The following is a 20,782-nucleotide window of genomic DNA, read 5'->3' on the forward strand; positions in this document are numbered from 1 at the left end:
CACAGGGAGGTCACCTCATTAAAACCAACACATATTCTCTGTCTTGGCCCCCTTCATACATAAGTAATGTGGCAATTCATGGTATTTTCAAAAAAAATCTAAACTTGTCCCCAAGATTGCATTGAGGCATCCAAAAAAGGAAGCAGGGACTTCCTCAAAGTCCTTATATGTAAAAGCCTTAAGAAACAAAAGTGTCATAATAGAGTGTGACTTGAGTTCCACGTTCCTGCTCGGCCACGCTTCATTATACAGTCAGGCAGATCGTGTAATTTATTGTACATTTCTTTTCATGTCAAGTTGCAAAACTATCCAGACTCAAATACAGTAGGTGGAAAGATTGCCGAAGTAGAAATAACAGCTGCACTATATTTAATCATATTTAATCTAAGTCATGTGTAGAGAGTGTGCTCATTCAACTTTTCATTAAGGCAGGAAATGGGGTGTTTTTTTGTTGACTAGCGTCTCTGATGCAAGAAATATGACTGTGATCAGTCAGGAGATCTGCCAACATGATACAAGACTTTAAAATTAAATAGATGTTTTTCTGTTTCATCAGACTGAGCCATGTAGTGTTGGAGATAACAAAGCGTCAAATTTGAGAAATGTTATTTTATCATCCAGTTTGTTTTCCCTTAAGTGGCTTTAAATCTGCACTATAACGCTCCATTCAATACCAGAGCATCTCTGTTATAGCTCTTGGAGCTTTTTGGCCTCTTGGGAGCAAGCTATGAACACCACACTGACATATACCTATGTTGACATAGCGAACTCACGAGCAAACAGTTGCCTTTTTTCACGTCCAACAGACATGGAGCAACATTAGCATTTATTTGGAGTCATATTTGGAGTTCGGGCCACCTGGCAAATGTAAGTCATTCTTTTTATTCACTCTCCTTTTAGGTCTGTTTTCAACTCTTGAGAAAAATGTCTCTTTAGTGGTTCTTTAACAGCTAAACACTGCGCTACGTTCACCAGCTAGCCGCTAACTTTGTTTGTCTGCCATTTGGTGCTAGGCTTAGCATAAAGACTGGAAGCACGGGGGAAACAGCTAGCCCGGCTCTGTCCAAAAATAACAAGACAATATGTTGTTTTTACACTTTGGTTTTAGTGTGGATTCAACAGGCGAGGTACAATGTGTTCATTAGTGAGCTTTTAAAATGGTGGCAGGTGGATTTTGTTAGCGTTGGACAGAGCTTGACAAGCTGTTTCCCCCTGTTTCCAGTCGTTGTGCTAAGCTAAGCTAAAATACTGTACAGACATGAGAGTGGCATCGGTATTTTTTTATCTAACTGTTGACAAGAAAGCAAATAAAGACATCTCCCAAAATATCAAACTATTCCATGACTGCAAAAATATTCATTTTATCCGAGAATTGAATGAGCTTACTCTCATTCACGAGCTCACGATGAGGCAGTTAGCTTAGCACAGCCTGGCTGTCTCTAAAGTTCAAAAATATGCCTACCAGCACCTCCAAAACTCACCAACAAACAGGCTGCTGTTGTTTCTTTCATACGTACACAAACAGGAATCTTAAAACAAAGGCTTTACAAGGAGTTACATGTTGGAACTGTAAAACTCTTCTTTTAACATCAGCTACTAGGTGCTGTGGCCTCAAATTAGTGAGCTGATCAAGTCAAGTATTTACCAAAATGTCGAAATTCTGTTAAGGCAGAAACTGAGGATGATTATGATGAATAGCAGCCTTTGTGGTCTGAAACAGCGTGTGTGTGCGTAAAAAAAAAAAGTTTTATCTCAAACTACAGAATCGTCCCTTTTCTGGATGGAAGATTGCAATTACTATTTTCCAATTATTTTCAGTAATAGTGTGCAATTGTTGATCCTCTCATTACCCAACAGCAAATTGAAAACTCCCTAGATAATGAATACAACTTTAAAACACCGCCACACACTTCCTTAACACATGCAAATCAATGAAGAAGTACATCCAATAAAATAAAAGGAAACCATTACTTCTTTTTATGTCACTTTGTTTTGTTAGCAGGGTATTTCTTCAGTGCCGCCTTTTACTTTGTTAGGAAGCATTCTCAACCTGAAATATTGATGATACAAAACAGCAATGCTTCAGCAAGAAAACTGGATAATAAGATGTACCTTCAGGCTGTGTGTTTTTTCCCCCCTTTTTGATGCTCTGTTGTGTATTGATTCCACAATATTTAATGCAGAAGGCCTACTGGACCTGGCACGTTTTGACACCATATGGGAACCGACTCAAAAAAACAGTGCTGTCAAAACAATGCTGTCTGCTGCAAGCATTGAGGTTTTGAATTTATATCAGTGTTTCATCATTAAAATTCTATCTATCTATCTTGATGGACGAGGAAGACACTTTTAACCCCTGATCATCCAGTTTGTTTTCTCTTGAGTAGCTTTAAGTCTGCCCTCATCAATATTCACATTAACAATGACTTTAATGTGAAATGTAATGTGAAAGGGGTGTGTCTGTAGTGACAAACCCTCAGAGAACTAGCAGACTCTGCAGCTCCCGTCCCGAGCATTTTAGTGTCTTTTAGGTAATTATTTCAGGATTTTGTGTCAATCAACCTCACTTCCAGCAGCAGCACACAAAGTTAGCAACTAGCCAGTGAGTTAGATGGAGCATTTAGCATCTAGAAGAAGCAGACATTTCTCTCAGGGGTTGGTGGTGAGCAAAAACAGAGCTAAAAGGAGAGTGAACAGCCTATTAAACTGACATTTGTTTTAATACCTTCATGCTGATTAGTGAAAATTATGATTACACTGCACTACTTGAGTGAATGCATTTATTATTATGCACTAATTTCCATCACTGGATGTCTTTAGCATTGTTTTATACACATTTCCCCAAAATTCAACCTGACATATTTCGATTCTGGGAGTAAAATGGGTTACCTGTGGGTTTGAACCTCGTTTGGTTGAGGTTGGCTCATAATCTCACTTACTGTCACATTGCCCTCTCTAAACCAAACCGACAACGTAACGTTGAGTGTAAACAATTATCGGACAATTTCTATCATGCATCCAAAGAGCTACTGGGGAAAGTTCGATGACAAATTGGGTTCATTGCTCTTGCAGTGATTGCTGCTGGCAGTGTAAGAACCATTTGTCTCAGCGATGCTGGAATTTCATTGGTCTCAGTTTGGATGGGGGCCAGCAACCTCATATACAGCTGAGTGATTGGGGGGATAAATAGTCAAACAATTAGTCACGTCTGCCCTGTGACACCCGTTAACCCTCGGAACTCCGCGCTAATGAGAGCAGTGTAATAAATTCTGTCTCGCTGACAGAGGCAAGGTGTGCTTATTAAAGTGAAGAAATTAACAGAGGCCTTGGTAATTAGATGTAGAATCAAGGCCTGTAATGATTTCTTTTTTTCTTTCGCCTAAATCAACAAATCATTCCTATTTGGTCTACTGAAGCGGATGCATTATCATAGATAATTACAGCAAAGTGACATTTAAACCTTTTCTTTCACATTGTTGACCGCTGTAGCAGAGAAATCAAAACAAAACGAGGCAACCGCTCATGTTGCAATTACCTGTTTGGAAGGAATAGATGAGTTAAACAGATTCAATCCATTTTCAGTTTGCGTTCCTGACCACTGCATATTGCACTTCTTCTCCCCAGATAAATGTTCCTAATCATCAATGGCTTGCATATACAGTATCTCTGTGTGTGCAAAGGCCGTGTATGGGCTTGTGGGATCTCAGGGGAAATGCCCACAAAGGCTTTCATTTTAGGCAGTAAGCTAATTAAAGTGGTGGAGCAGATGGCGCAGGCTCGGTCTGGACATAATGAGACGGTGAGTGGCGAGACGAACCGGACATGGCAGGACAGCTGTGAGGGGTTTTGCCAGGTGACCAGAATTCAGGCATCTCCCGGGAGTGAGGCCTTACTCCAGTCAAGAGAGTGGAATTACGACAGCATGAAAACTTTTGAGCAGCTTTTTAAGAAGCAACTGGCTCAGGTGGTGTTTACTACCTCCAAACATGTATTTACAGAACAACTTTAACTGGAAGTGAATAATGCCATGCCAACAGGGTGTTTTTATCTCCCATCCTCAATCATTCGATCTTGGCAGGTGTTTTTTTGGTAAACACCAAATCCTCAACACCTGTTGCCAGAGGCTTTTTCCTGTCTGCCAACTCTCACCAACCCCGCTGTAACTGACACTAACACTGTCCCGCTGTCAGGCAAATACAAAGAAAGACAGCTACAACTGTGAAATAAACAACTGTGGCATTACCAAGGTGGGTGTTTTTTCCTGGATGGAAGTGGCCCATGACAACAACAAAAAAGCTCAAATAAGCAGGAATTCCAAGAGGTGCAGAAATACTTTGGACAGCTCGCCTCAAAGGAGATGTTCCACGCACCTATTGTGCCTCGCGTGAGGAAAAGGTCGAGACCAGCGGATGCCGGTGCTCCCGGGCGTGAAGGGGTGAAGTTTGAGGACGTCAGACTGTACCTGGTGGAGAGGAAAATGGGCCGCAGCAGGAGAAGCTTTCTGACCCAGCTGGCCAGGTCAAAGGGCTTTATTGTGGAAGACGTCCTCAGGTTGGAAAAAGCTTGCCATTTTATTGTTCACTGACGTTGCAGGGCTCGGTGCCTAAAAGCTTTTCTGAATGCGAAGCTCAAGAGAACACTCTAATGTAGGACTTACAGTATTCTCTAGTGTTTGATTTTGCTTAGGTACCAGCCAGGATGGTTTGACCTTGGCTTTCAAGGCCGTTATTGTAACTCTGGTGAAATGGATGGTCACAATACTAATGAAAGGCCTGTTTGAGCATGACTGTACTGTCGAGCAGCCAGGCAAATAAAGGCAAAATGAAAACTTATATTCATGCTTAAATAAACATCCATTTATAGTTTGTAAAAGCAGCTAAAATGATGTAGATCATGTAATGATTGTCTGTGCGAGACAATCATCGCTTTTTTTTTTTTAATTTGAACATACACCCCAGGTGTTTACAGAAAAGGCAGATCAGGCTGTTAAACAGAAAAAGAGGTCAGGACATTATTGAAAAGAGCAGTTCTCCAGTGAGCTATTCAGTGTTTCTTTGCGGTATTTTCTTAAAAACATATGCCTTTTTTAAGAAGTTATGGTCCAATTAGCTAATTAGGGAGCCACTATTGTCTCATCAATTCTTAATTAGAAAAGTGTAGGGCATCCATCCCATCTCTGCTACACCTTAGTGGATTTCTCCCCGAGCCATAACTCACAGCCCCTACATGAATACATTTAGGAAGGGGAAGAAATTGGCTAACCCGGCCACATCTCGTTGGCAGCGAGAAAACTAAAAACATTGGAAGAAAGGTAGCAGAGCAAACACAAACTTTTTAATGAGTTTGGCAAAAGTTTTTTTGTTAAGTTGCACTTAAGGAGAGATGTGAGCTTGTGAGCTTGTTCCGTGCGATGATGAATCATCTATTGTGCGGTAATTATGGAAGCAGCATGCCTTTTTTTTCTGTCTCTAATTGAAAGTGTCTTTTAAATCCCAAACTGTGAACACAGCAGAAGTCCTCTGCTTGACACCTGCAACGCTTCAGAGTCAGGTTCCTTTGAGGATAGTGATAATGTTGATGCCACCTCCCATTTTTTAAAAGTCAACTTTGTTTTTGGGGGGCTGGGCAAATCCTCTTGTGAGCATGTGTGTGTGTGTGTGTGTGTGTGTGTGTGTGTGTGTGTGTGTGTGTGTGTGTGTTTCTCTGCTTCTATCTTTGCAAGAATCAATTCGACTTAAGAATTTACAGTAAGGGCAGTTCTTCCAAATTTAAGCTCCCTTAAGGTAAAAAAAAAAAAAAGTTAGTGATTTAGGTCAATAAGGGGTCCTCTCGAGTATAGTATAACAAACATGTGTGTGTGTGTGTGTGTGTGTTTAAATGCGCGTCTAAGTGTGGATGCCAGCCGCGCGCCAGCTTGGCCGTGGCAGCATTCCCAGAAACACAGCTTGAGCGCTTCTACGGTTACACTTGGCTTGATACAATTGTTTGAAACCAACGACAGGAAGTAGAGCGTGCCTGCCTCAAACTGACATTAATTCTGCAAGCCGACAAAACTGATATCAGCTGCAGTTTGATAGCAACACCTCCCATATCTAGTCTTCCACAAGTTAGAGACACACTGCCTTGAGCATATGGCCAGACACACTGTGTGCATTCCTCTGTGCATAAAGGAGTGTGCTCGTACACACACACACACACACACACACACACACACACACACATCCCCTTGTCCTAATTTCAAGTCTGATGCACATGAACATGGATCCAAATATCGACATGTTTGTCCTGGCTGATTGATGAGCTGCAATAAATGCTCTTTCACGAATGGCCGCGCTGAAGTTGAATACTCGACAGACGTTCACTCCGGATCCAGCGGCCTCCTCTTTCACCCTGTGTTGGCAGGAGGAGGACGGTTAGCTCACCCCCCAGCTCTTAAACGCTGGGGGGTTGATTTAGGGGGACCAACAGTACATCACTGTTTTAATGACACAATACCTTCATGCTGATTTTCCCATATTAGTGAACATTATGATTGATGAATTACACTAAATTGGTCTCATGAAGCACTACTACTAGTGTTGCTCATATTGTATAATATGTCATTTTACTTTACATAAATATATATTTTTTTGTCCCAGTGTCTCCGAATCCATACCAAAAAATATGACTACACATGTTCATTGTGGATTTTAGTGCTTCTTCTATTTCATAACAATATCTTTATAGAAAATGTGATAACCGTCTCTTTTATCAGCTGGAGCTGGCGGGCTCAATAAAATGCAGTCTCCAGCTAACTTTTGAATGCTTTCAGCTGACTTGTTTTCTCTGTGAGGGCTCCTTCAATGTGCCCTTGAGGCTACATACGGGACATTGTTCTAAAAAACTGAGGCTAATGCTGCTCCTCTCAGGCAAAAGGTTAGCATCCTCACCAGCTGATGATCCATGTAGGAGAAATAAAGAAAAAGAGCTGTATGATAAGGAAAATGTGAGATTATTTCACTGTATCATAACCTTGTTTAGCTGCTTAACTTATATGTACATACTACATGGTGGATGTGCTAGCTGTGAACTGGGCGCTTCTGTAATGTAATGTGTAACCCCACAAAAAAGTCTCAGAAGTAATTTGAGGTTACTACTGTAGCCAGTAATCCAGCCAGAGGGGAAGGGTTAAGCGAGGCTTCCTCATGTTTTTATCTGTGATGTGACATCTTGCTTGATTAAGCTTGGAAGCAGCTCCTCTTGAGTGAGTTTAATAATAATTCAATGTCATTTCATTTAGATGTTTGTTTATTATGATTCATTTACTACTTACAATGATCACGTGTGTCTCAGTGAAGATGTCTCATGGGAGCAGCGGTAAAAGGCAAGCAGACGAAGACATGGTGTAAAAATCTGTGGTGGACACACTCCGTCTGTGATCTGCCTGTTGCCTTTCACTGGAAGGAATAGGAGGGTAGCTGCTGACATGACCGGAGGCAGAGAGACAACCTCGAGAGAGTTCTCCATATCAAAGCCCATTGACTTTAGCCTGTCCTTGTGTCTGGGCTCAGTCCGAGTCCCACTGATTCTGGGATGTACAATCTGGTGCTGGGCTTGCATACTCGCTCATTTGCATGTCAATCTGCCGTTTTACATTCTGGGTTAACCCACGCAGAAGATAAGGATCCAAATTCAGGGGCTGGATTGTATCTAGGTAAAAATGGCACGAGGGGAGAGTGCTTTTTTTTTTTCTCTCTATGATCTTCAATCTTGTTTCAATACAGCAACTTAACTCCTTGGGATTTTCGAGGGAAATCAACCCAAGAGCCAAATCTCTATTACTGTGGTTAGACAACTGTTCACGGCAAGTAAATTTAAGCTTTTGGAAATAATAGCTGTGTCTCTTAGATGCCTCAAGTGTGTCTTTTGTCCATGTCTTTGTGCTGGGAAGGATTTTGTGCTTCCAACATGGACCATCGGTGGCCAGGCTGGTATGCCGGGCAGATAGAGGATTAGTTTCGCCAGTGATTTGGCCAATTAGGCCTCGGCCGGAGCTCTGCTGGGACATCTCTTAAGGAGTCTTTCCACTGATTTACCCAAGCCAGGAGAGAGGAAGAGGAGGAGTGTGCTGAGGGTAATTATGCACGGCTGGGCGCCCTGATTGGGTATGGTAGTTAGGCTCCGTGGCAGGAAGCAAAGGGGAGGAGGCCGTGATAAAAAGTCTGGTGAGAAAGTCTCGGCGGAGCTGTAGGAGGCACTGGTTGAATGAGTTCAGCTATCAAGCAGTGGAGGGAGGCACTGACGGTCTGTGCTGATTGTTGTTCACCCAGCTTTGGTCCCCAAACAGACCATGATGCTGAGATCTGAGCTGCATTTCAAAAGCCTCACTTGAGCCTCTACTCGCTCTCCAAAGGCAGCTGAGACCAAGACAGGAACGTTCTTTTTGTTGAATCAAGCAGTGGAGGGAATCTTTCCATCAAACAACCCACGGTATCCTGGGAATCCTACGAAGGCATAAACACAGTATCAACAATCCTGTCTGCTTATCTTTTTTTTGCATTGAGAGACATTTAATTGCTTAAAGGCCCCAAACACATATTTTCTCAATCAGCCTCTTACCATGAGCGGTTTGGTCGTACATGAACACACTGTTAAGTTAGAGCAATTTTGTTTCTTTCACATGAGAGATTTCTGTATCGTGTAACCGGATGTTGCATATTTATTATTGCTAACCCAGTCACATAGTCATAGTTTAAAGCTAGGGCTACTGACCAAGCTGCCGTATCTTACGAGTTGGAATAACACATAAAGTCGTTTTTAATCAAACCTTTAATGTTAATTGTTCCTTATTATTGAATTATTGAAACCAGGTTTTCAGGTGTTAAAGCACCTATAATCAGTATTTTTTATAACAATGGATCACATGACTGCTTTAATGGGAAATGTGAATGTGAAAGGGCTTCGCCATATCAACATATTTGATATGCTGATAACATGTCATTGTTGTAGTCACAGCTTTTTCCTGCTACCCCCCCCCCAAAAAAAAAATCAGCAGTTACAGTTTTAAAGTTGGTATACTTTATATTTTATCATTTTAATTTGATATTGCATTGAATGCTTCTTATTATTTTAAAATTGAGGGTGTCTCTGTGCAAGAATTTCATTGTATAGATTCCTGTCCGGCTAAATAATGCTCACCACTATCCATGAGCTTTGACAGAATGGAATAAAACCATGAACTGAGCTATGAGCCTGCCGACAGCGTCTTTCTTCTCCCTCTACAGCGATGAGGTCACTCACGTGGTGGCAGAGAACAGCCAGGCTTCATCCCTGTGGAAGTGGCTAACGGAGTGTGCCCCGAAGAGTCTACCCAACATGCACGTGTTGGACATCAGCTGGTTCACTGACAGCATGAGGGAGGGGAGACCTGTTGCTGTGGAGACCAGACACCACATTCAGGTCTGTGCGTGTCCCAAACCATACAGACATATCTAGATAGATAGGTATAGGGTAAGCACTAGATGGCACTACGAACCAGATAGGAAGCCTTCCACTGAGCATGTTACCACAAAAGAAATGAAACAGGCATGCACATGCAAAATTTGAGGATACACAATAATTGAATACTCTTTCATGCAGGAAATGCACATTGTGAAGGAATTACTTTTACGTCTAGGTATGCAGTGAGCTTCTTCCTCCCCCTGCAAATCTGTAATGCCACCCCCCCTGACAGGGAGCTCTTAAAAAGAAGACACATCTAGCTTCCCTCTGTCTCTGCTCATATTACAACGCTTCACCTCGCTGATGGCAACAGAAACATCCCCCATATTGCGTGGGAGTGTCAAATAAACCCATCAGCTGGGCGTCAGGGCTCGGAGTGGCCCACAAACTGAAACACACACATGGACACACACATACTGTATTTCCCCTTGTGGATGGCACTATGAGGGCTTGGCAGCATATGGATCCAAAATAAAGAAATATGTTGTCTCCTGTTCCTCCTGCAGTGGAGAGGGAAAAAAACACTCAACTCCTGAACTCCACATTTGCCAAGCTCTATCTGTGTTTTCTCCTAACAGCCTGTGACGGCGTTAATGGTCGCGATGACATTTGCTGCGTTTGTGCCTTCATCCCCCCCCCCAAAAAAAAGAAAAAAGCTTTGTCTTGTTCCAGCTTTGTTTCCACATGGCCACGTGAGCGTGGCACATCAGTGGCGCGCTTCTAGCCGGCTGCATCATTAAGTGACAAGGCTAATGATGCCATGCTGACATTTATTGACCCATCTCCCCAGGTAACCACAAGCCCACTCTTATTGTTTTGTGATGCAATTCCTCTCTGAAGCAACCGAGGAAACGCGCGGTGGCATTTATGTGAGCGGCGCTTCCAGTAGATTGTTTTTGTGAGTCATAAATCCATTTAAGGAGCTACCATGTAGGGATAAAATATTCCCCAAACAGGCTACTTCTTGGGCACATTTGCCTGCGGCTCTTCTTGATATTCTGGAAATGCAATGTGTTTTACAATCATAAATATTCCACAGCAAGTCAGGGAGGAATTTTAAGTATTAAACCCATTGAAATGTAATATTTGTATTTGTAATGTCACATTACTTCCCAGCTTGCAAGAGGGGCTGTTTAGCCTGCTTAAGTGGAGAGGTGGTAGGATGTAAGAATACACTGCCTGAAAGCGCCCAAAGTGGAAGCGATTGGCCGGGATTCATCTGGCTCTTGAACATGTGTCTGCCTTCACTCTTCCGTTCGGCGACGGGCGGGCTGGGCGTCTGAGGAGGATGTTTGTGGGTTAGTGTGTAGGTGCGTGGGCGCGGGGCCAGGCAGCCTCCCTTAAGAGGCTGAACCTCAGTGACCTTTGCCCTGCTCAGCGGCCCAGGAGGATTTCATTAACCCACCTGAGTGCAATTCTACGCCTGCGTGACAGGCATAAACATGGAGGCGGGAACGGGCCTGGAGTGTCTCTACGGTTTAGAGGAGGGCGCAGGAGTGGGCGAGGTCCTGCAACGCTTACTACAGCTTTTCATCTGGGCAGATGGCATGTGGAGAAATGAGGCTGCGGCGTGCAGACTGCACACATTAGCTTAGTTACATCGAAGCCATACAGCAAAGGTGGAGAGGACACTGGAGAGAAGGCCAGGAGGGGATACGCTGCCTTCGAGATCAGTCTGGGAGCTTTGACTTCCACAGAGTTATAGGCCTGTATAATAACCGAGCCCAGATGGGGAAAACCAACCTCTGCCTCCATGGACCCGCAATCCCATATTGGATTAAACAAACTGCAGCTGAGGTGGAGAAGCGATGGAGAATCCCCTGTTGTATTTAGAAGGAGCGCAGTTAGGGAGTTTCTACGACAGTTTTACTTTTGATTGGCAGAAAAATTGTGCCGTGAAATATATTCAAAGTTATTCAGTTTTTTTTTTTTTTTGAGAACAGGAAAGGCTCCTGGCAGAGCATAAATGATGAACATTTTTTGAATCCCTTACTGATTGATTCAGCCCAGCAGTGTGAGAGGTACTAGCTCTTTTCATTATCTTTTAGAGACACCCCTGTTCCTTCTGCAGCATCGGTCCCAGTCAACACTGCGTGGTGACAATCTCTCCATCTTCCTCTTTCTCCTCTTCCTCCCCTCTTTATATCATTCTCCCACCCATTCCATGGGTAATTCTGTGGACACAATGTTCCCTTTTGTGATGTCTAATTGTCTGCAAGAATATTAATATTACATTGGTAATCCTTTTGACACATATATTACAAATGGGGAACCATTTCTTCATAGAATGAAAAGGCAATTTACAGGAGGCAAATTGGATGATTGCAAGCAGATTTGTAATGCCACGGGTTAGGTAGCGTAATGGATTTGGATGCCACCAGACTGTGAGATGAGTGTCATTAGCCTGTTGCCCTGGAGACACACAGTCATAAAAATAACTTCTCCAAGGCAAATGGCTACATTTTTATGTAATTCAATTTGAACTCTTGGCTCTGTGCTAGTCAGGAATAGCCTTACACACATTTACACATTCAGCCTGTCAACAATTTGCAAGAGCGCCGAGATTAAGGCGATATATGACTGTATATGTACATGTGTCTTCACAAGTCTCTGGTTATTTTTGTACACAGGACACCTTGCCCACATCGCCAAAAGGTTCCACACCCACGCCTGCGGCCACCGTTTCTCAATACGCCTGCCAGAGACGGACGACCACCGAAAACAACAACAAGGTTTTCACAGTAAGAAACTGTTATCTCAGTACTCCCTGAAATACATTAACCTGCAAATGAGCAGCATCTGCAGCTGCGGCACGTTGGAGGTGCAACAGCTGACATGCCCACGATCCCTGGCACGGGGGCTGGCACGGACACGCCCTGAGGCGCCGCGCGCTACGCCAAGATGGGCGACGGACGTGACACTCCTCACAAGCAATGATGGATCTGTCCCCAGTGTGGGGAGGGAGGGGTGGGGTGGACGGCTGAGGAAGGGACCCTCAGGTTCCACCAAAGAATGAGGAAGTAGCTGATTGGCTTAGGTGTTGATGAGCGTTGAAGAAAAGGGAAATGAGGTCGCATTCAGATGATGGCGATGTAGCTGCAGGTGCAGAGAAACCAGCCAGAAAAGAGGAACAAGGCAGTGTCAACATGCAGTCGATGTATTAACCAAACAAACAATAAACCACTGTGCAAATAAGAATCGTTAGTAGTACAGAAAAGATTAGCTGATCTCCATGAATTAAACATTTTTGATAATTGATTAATCCTTAAGGGCATTTATCTGTTGCTGCTTCCAGCTTCATAAATGTGAGGCTTTTCTGCCTGTCTAGTTTTTGATCATTGTAAACAGAATACCTTTGGGTTTTGGACTGAAAAAAACAAACAAAAACAAGCTATTTGAAGACGCTGCTTTGGGCCCTGGGAAATTATGATGGACATTTTCCACTGTTTTCTGACATTTTATAGACTAAACAGTTAATCTAGAAAATAATGAGATGATTGGCAAATTAATTCGTAATGAAAACAGTAATTACTTTTAAGTTTAATAATACTGCTGTTACCTAAAGGAACATTCACCATCTTTCTGAAAGAAGAAGCAGAGAATACACGCAAAAACACATCAGCATTGGCATCCTGTTTGTGATCCTTCTCGGAGGCACTGTCTTGATGCCATATTTGGCACAGAATATAAAACCGGAGGTCTGAGATGTGCAATATCGGTGTGAAGTGACTGGCAAACCTATGTGTGTGTTTGTGTGGGAGTGTGGAGACCCGCTGATGAGTTTCTGTAAGACCTATTAAGCGTAGCTTACCGGGGGCCTGTGAGGCATCTGTTCCATAATGACTTTTTGCCTCCCAGTGACGGTAAATGTACACAATGGATGCACACACGTGTACTGAAATTCACCCACGTGTGCTTGCATGCGTGTGTTGTCCACATGGACAGACACGTACAGATGTGCACACCCACGCACGTCTCACCTGGGGAGGGCTGCTGTTCAATTTCTTATCCCCTGTTTCTTTCCGCAGCATTAACTCCATAATTAGCAATCCCACAATTTCCCTATCCCCATGATTAACTCATTATCCCCACATAAAGCCACATCAAAGAAGACTCGCTGATTAGAGAGAAAGGTTGTTCTAGATGTGGTCTTCAGAAAGCCACAGGTAAAACACTCAACTGATGCAGATAAAATGCAATTACTTTAAGATAGAATAATAATCAAAAAATGTTTTGCCTTGTCCTTTGACTGTTAACCAAGTCACTGCTGAGAACAGCAAACCAATAGACACAGGATATGATCTACTGTACTGTAGCAGTGCTAATGAGGGGCAAGCTATTGATCCACGATGGTAAAGCTATCCTCAATCAGCCCTGCTTTCTGCTCGATTGTTTCGCAGTAATGATGTAATCCCTACACGTCTAATGAAGAAGACTTTGAGGGGACTGATGCACTTTAAAATGTGTGTATCTGTGTGAGTGTGTGTGTCTGTCTGTATTTATGTATGTGGGTATGTGCGTTTCTGTGCACGCCTCCGTGTTGGTGTGTGCTTTGAACGTCTTTTTGTGTGTACATGCAGTGGCAAATGGAAAGGTAGATAATTATCTCCTCCATTTCGGTGATCTTTGTAAGGCAAATAACTGAAATGATCCAAAAAAGTTATTCTTTCAAACAAAAACTTTTGCAAATTTGCTGGTTCTCAGTTATTGAGAGTGAGGAGTATTTTTATAATTCACATTGAACACTGAAAATTGGAATTCGCACATAAACTGCAATTATACCGGTGTTAGTTGGTTGGTGTCCTTGTCAAGTCATGTATGTCACAGTGTTGGAAAGTGGCCATATATGGATTACTGCGGCTCCTTCATTAACTTTGTCAATAACACGTGCTTGAAAAGTTCATTCTCTCTCATTAGCAAATTAGAGTCAGTTGACGGCATTGTGGTGATGAGCGGTGCAGGAGAAGCATGTCTAAAGGCAGTGGTCATAGAATCATAAACATTTAATGACTTTTGCTCCTCATCTGGTTCAAACATACAGTAGTGTAGTCCAGTATATGGCCAAAAGTAACATGAAGCTGGCTCTGTTGGGCCTGGCACTGGGCAGGGACAACCGAGTTAGCATGAATAGCTCGCTACAAGTTTGCCTGGATTGATTAAATGTCCGCTAAAAGAGGAGTGGAATGTAAACACCCAGAATTGTCTGTGAAGATATTAAGTAACGAATATTAGGGGAGTAAAAGTAGCCTATTTCACTATGAACTAAGCTAACAGGTTAATTTCCACCACCTGCATGCACCTTTTTTTGGATGACATACTGTCCTTTTTTAGTACATTGTAAATATATTATTCTATTTACGATGAAAGGTTAATAATTCAATATTAATGTAATAATTTCAGTGCAATTGTACAAGAACTATAGGTCCTAGAAACAAACTTCAAGTGTTCATTTGTGGCAGAGATGTGTATGTTGCTTGTATAAAAACATGATTAATCTAACTCAAATATGTTTTCGATTATTTAGCCAAAGCCAAAATGTGTTAGGTTGCGACCCGCCCTCCCCTACATGCACTGCTGTGTGTCATGGCTAGCCAGTGCCACTGTCACCTAGCAACCACAACCATATGAGTTTGTCTTCAAGTGACATCCTGAGGTTTTTTTCATTATTTATTTGGCTATCTTTATACTATTGGCAACAACAGCCTGTGCCATTTAAACTGAAAATAACCTGATTTTAGATTAAGATTCCTGTAGCTTTAAAGCGTCTACTACTTTAGAGTACTTTATCCCAGGGTGGGGTTATATGTCACTAATGCAGATAAGTGAACACAAATCTGCATAATTTCCACAACAGGGGACCTTAAACTCTCTGGGACAACCAAGAAGGACATTGATTTTTCCCAAAGTAGGAGATGTACAGTAAATCTCTTCAGTTAAATGAAGCTCTCTTGATTTAGCATGACAATGCATGTAATATAACCAGTACTAACAAAGGAGCTCCCTAGCTAGTTGTTTGACTTTGTAAAGATGAATTTGCAAAAAGGATTTCAACAAAAGTGCTGCAGTGGATGCAAAAGTTTCAATTTTCCAGAAAGATAAGTGAAAGAAACCCTCAATGAGAGATTTGTGGCTAGACAGGAAGTGGCGTCAGGCGTCTGTAGTAACTTCGGTAACTTCAAACACATTTGCAGCATTTTGGTAAATACAATTATTCGCTCTCTTGGCGAGAACTAGATGACAAGATTGATACTACCCTCATGTCTGTGTATTAGTTACGGAGCTTGAGCCAGGAGGTGATCCACTTAAGTCTAACGCTCACCGATGAACACGTTGTATCCTGTTTGTTAAGGTCACTGCACCCGGCCACCGTTTGCCAAGAAAAAGTTACAGCACTCAACTCCTCGTGAAACCACAAGTTGTCCATTTGTGTATGGATTTAACTAACAAGATACAACGTTTACGCTTTACAGGTGCTGGTGAGCGTCTTTTTGAACGTTGGACAGAGCCAGGCTAGCTGTTTCCCTCTGTTTCCAGTCTTTATGCTAAGCTAAGCTAATCACGTGAACAACTGCAACAGATGATGAGGCGCAATCCTAGCACAATGGGGCTGTGCAACATCTGGATTTATGTGTATACTGTATTTGTATGACCCAGCAACATTTGAAATGGAAACCATAGCTTGTTTTAGTAGCCTTACCCAAGGACAAACAATAAACACATGCAATTTGCCAATTTTCACCACTACCAAAAAACTTTTTATTTGACCAACCATACCCATTTGTTTTACAATGATAGCATGTAGTGAGGCAAACACCCGGTGGCTTTAATGGTTGTGTATGTGTATCCGTGTGTGAGTGATTGTATGTGCACCGCTGTGTTTTTGAGAACATGCTTGCTCTTTGTGCATCCGACTGTGCGCGTAGAGACAGACAGAGGAAGTGTCGAAGGAAACAACCTGCGATGATTTCTGGAACGAGGGGAGGAGAGGCGCATCTGGGGGCCAGCAGGGTGTGCTGGTGAAGGAAGGAGGAAGTAGGTGGTGCAGAGAGGTGTCAGGATCAGGAAGAGGGGATGAGCATCATCTCAGCAACAGCACCCCAGTGAGGTGTCAATCACACACTTGGCAGCAGCCCTTTATTCCACAGCCATGCACTATTGATTTATTCATCCCTGCTCCCTCTTTTTCCCCCGCCTCACTCTCTTTCACTCCCATACCACCTCTCCCTGCCCTTTTGTTATGTCTAACGCCTAGCCCCCCCACCACACCCTCCTCTCTCTCTCACTCTTGTTGTCTCTTGCTGTCTTGCTCTTGCTGCGACTGGGAAATCCACACCGTCAAGTCAAGCCCACCCCCCCTCTTTTTTTAAATCTGCTTAGCCATGAGTCTTCTGCTGTCATAATTTCACCATAAGCCTGACGTACGCCGACACAAAAATTGACATTTGTGTCTTGGCTGATTGATGTGCAGCATCGAATGCCTTTTCTCTGATGGCAACACACACACACACGCACACACACACAAACCAACAAACACAAGCACACTCAGCTTGCTGACTAATAAGGGAGGGAAAGAAAGAGTTAGCGAGAGAAAGAGGTACAGAGAGAAAGCGCTAAACATTCTGAATTTGTTTCCCTTCAGCACAAGGCCTCCAAGGTATTGATAGGAGCAACACCACGGATGATATGGAAGCACTGAACCTTAAATGCATCAAATTGATCCCCTCCATCCCCCAGCGGAGTTAACATTCTCAAATTAAAGAGCTAACAAACAAAAGGCTATAAGTTTCAGAAATGGGTCAAACAGTGCTTGTTCAGTACTTGTGTGGTTGAAGTGTTTTGGAAGGATGTATATAGGTTTTAATACTTTTTCTCTGACAACCTCTTGTTAGATTTCATATCATAATGCCTTTAACTTTCCTTCGAAGGTGTTCGTAGAAACAAAAGTTAAACAAACTGCTTTTCTTCGTCTGAGGTAAACCTTAAAATTACACGAAGAAAATAATCCAGAATAATGTCCACAATTTATTCATTAGATATGGGATGGATAAAATCCATCTCCTAGCTGTTAATCCAGTTAAAAGTCTTCTCAGTGGGTTCTCTGACCTCCTTTCATGGTTTCTTTTTGCACATGCAGCGAGGCGGGCTGCTGTGCGAACATGACTCGCAGGCATGGCCGTGATATCCGGTGGCGGGGGGTAAATCGGCACGCTATATCAACGTCCCTGCGCACCAAGTCCCCCTACCAGCCTTAAATCCTCATTAATTAGGTGATCGCATATGCACAGTGGGTTTTTGAGCCCGCAGCTCTGCCTCCATGCAGCTGCAAAGACAACATGACAGTTGACAGACTGGCTGCAGAGAGTGTGTGTCTGTGTGTAAGGTCTTAAAATCCAGTTTTCCCACAGGTGACACAGTTATAATTGGGTGTTCTGCTTGAGTGTGATTTTGCACCAAGAAGCAATAATGCAATTACGTCACTCCACTAGTATCAAGAAAATATGATGAATATGAAATTTGATTTAAAGAAATACACCAGCCTTTTGGGAAGTTTGCCCCCAGGAGTTAAACCTGCAATAATCATAACTCGTGGCCACTCAATGTGTAAACACAATATTGACACAGATGATATGACGATTGTGTTAGCAATCTTACACATCCAGCACACACAGAGCAACATTAGCATTCATTTGGAGTCGTAGTTCTCGTCCAATATTCACTCTCCATTTATCTCTGTTTTGGTCTCCATCAACTCTTAAGGGAAATATCTGGCTCCTTAGCTGCTAAATGCTCCACTTTGTTCACTAGCTCGTTGCTAACTTTGCCTGCCGTTTGATGCTGCGCATGTGGCGTACAGTGGCTCTATTAGAGAATTTGAATCTCTGTGATTTCAGTAGAGAAATGAGTCTAGGATTGTGGTTAGCTTAGCTTAGGTAAAGGAACAGGAAGGTCCTGCAGCTTTATCATTAGATTGTTTAAACATTAATATGCACCTCGGTTGTTCCTGTAGGTGACTCCAATTTAAGAACATAAACGTGTGAATGTTGTGTAGGGGTTTTACTACATGCACTCACTGGTGTTGGGCTCACAGAACAAGACTTATACTACTGCATACTGTGTATGGATTATCTATTTTTGGTAATCCATAGTTTACCCTGTGCTTATTAATGAGGTGCCAGGAATCCCAAACCAGTACACCCAAAACACATCTAGACAAATTACTTGTAACACATCCTGCACACTAAACACTTGCACAACACAAGCGTGCCCCACCACCTATCCAATTACAAGCTTGCTTCCAACATTTGTCGCATGCTGTGAAGACAGCCCAGCTGTGTGTGTGTGTTTGCTGGGATGTAAAGAGTCGTTCCCTTTCCATGTGCTGTAGGAAACGGGTCAGTGCGTCTCCTGGGTGAGCCAGACGAAAGTCTACTGCTCACTGACCTGAGGCTGCATGTCTGCACAGGACTGCGGGTGGTGTAGTGACCTCACATCACGGCTCGGCTGGAGGAGAGGAAACGAAAGCATGAATACGTCCGAGTCTGTCCTGAGCTCTGGTCACGTTGGGCTGCATCAAGTCCAGGGCATGGATTTATAATTCCTCAGCTTTTGTTTCTGTACTGGCTTTCAGTATGTGACCCTCAGGCACTGGGCAGACTGGTTTTATATGCCATACGGAAGTTCACTGATGTGTATTTCAGTTATTGTCTTCTTCTTAAACATAACTGTTTCATGCTTTACATAAAAGGGCTGAGTGGCAGCATGCTAGAGTTAGCATAATATGAAATACTGACCCAAATGTCACGAGTTATAACTGACTAATATCTAAACTCCTTGTGCTTTCTCATGTTTTAGAGAAGATTGTCTCAGTTGTCCTCAGCAGTGCCTGAATTGGACCAAAAAAGGTGCCAGTACCCTAACTCAGCAGTTGCATGACATAATCATCGCGTGTGTCTTGGATATATTTATATTTATGCGCATATCTTGGTAAAATATCACTTATACACTTCAAATTAATTTTTGTATGCATTTCATGACATACGACATACATTCCCAGTTTGTACACAAATATAATACTGCGTATATACTAGAATAAAACCAACTGAAAATATATCTGTTGGCCTACAGATTCAATTGGATAAGAGAGAAGGAATACCAAAGGCAAGTCCATAATGTATGGGCCAGACTGCATGCATCTGAAATGATGGAATTTAAGGAGGGGGGGGGCTGATTCCAACAATTTCTGTTATTTCCAAAACTGGCAATCCGTCAATCACCCCCACTTCATGTAGTGATTGGCTAGGTGTGCAGAGCTGACTAGTCCTCTTCGAGCATAACCTTGCCATTAGACTTACACGGTGTAGAGTAACAACAATGAAGAGTATATGATATTATTGTTGTTATATAGAAATGGACTTAACATATATGATATTCCACATCGATACACTGAATTCGAATAAAGAAGGTAGAAAAAAGGTTGAGGGTTTAAGTCTACCACAATCGGTTTTCTAAAAAGAAGACAAATGTCAAGATGGCTGTCTCTTCTTTGCAGCTAATAATACAATTTGTGGGTTGGAAAAGAACTTATGTGGGAGGCGTGTAGTGTAATAACACAACAAATTAAAACTACATAGTGAGATAGCACATCAACAATTTGAAAAAAAAAAAAACCCAACTAAAAAACAATGTCATAATGCAATTATCACATTTCCCTCATTTAAACAACCACATAACACAAAATGTGTAGGGGTTTTGGCAGGAAGAATACTCTGAGGACTTTCATGCAGCGACACATTAGCATTTTGTCTGATGTGCTTCTATAAATGAGTGAAATGTGATAATTGTATCAAATCACTTTTCCACGAAATTTTAGATGTGCTGCACAAATATTTTTTGAGTCGTTAGAGTGAATGTTCACATACTGTACGGTACTTTTTATGACCATTTATTGTTGACGTCTTTTTTTGTTTTTAAGCTGGTGGCTGAGTAGGAAGAATTATACCTGGCACTTTATTTCAGAGAATTCCATCTTCTTCCTTCAATAGAAACTACCTCAATTTGTCAGGAAAGTGCTGCCTATTAGAAATAATGGGAGTTCTCATATTATTACAGGCACAACACCCACCTGCAGCTCTTTTTTCCTCACCGCACCAGCCTGCTCCATCTCAGAGACATTCAGACTCAGACTCATTCAGAATCTCATATGAAATGTTTTGTCGTAGCCCACATGAAAAATATTAACTGTTCAGCTAATGAATGGCTATACTGATGATCCAGCTCTCCCGTGGCGGCATGTTTTCCTCCA

At 42.5% G+C, this 20,782-nt stretch overlaps 1 protein-coding gene across 1 annotated transcript in view; it reads left to right on the forward strand.

The window, feature by feature from the left end:
• The first annotated feature begins 4,357 nt into the window (after positions 1-4,357).
• Positions 4,358-20,782, forward strand: part of dntt (deoxynucleotidyltransferase, terminal) — a 65,808-nt gene continuing 49,383 nt past the window's right edge. Inside the window, exons 1-3 of the mRNA XM_070916239.1 lie at positions 4,358-4,551; positions 9,264-9,438; positions 12,111-12,221. Of these exons, the coding sequence (XP_070772340.1) occupies positions 4,358-4,551; positions 9,264-9,438; positions 12,111-12,221 (480 nt within the window). The remainder of the gene's footprint in view (positions 4,552-9,263; positions 9,439-12,110; positions 12,222-20,782) is intronic.

Source organism: Enoplosus armatus, chromosome 12 (genome assembly GCF_043641665.1).
Source record: "Enoplosus armatus isolate fEnoArm2 chromosome 12, fEnoArm2.hap1, whole genome shotgun sequence".
NCBI lineage: Eukaryota > Metazoa > Chordata > Actinopteri > Centrarchiformes > Enoplosidae > Enoplosus > Enoplosus armatus.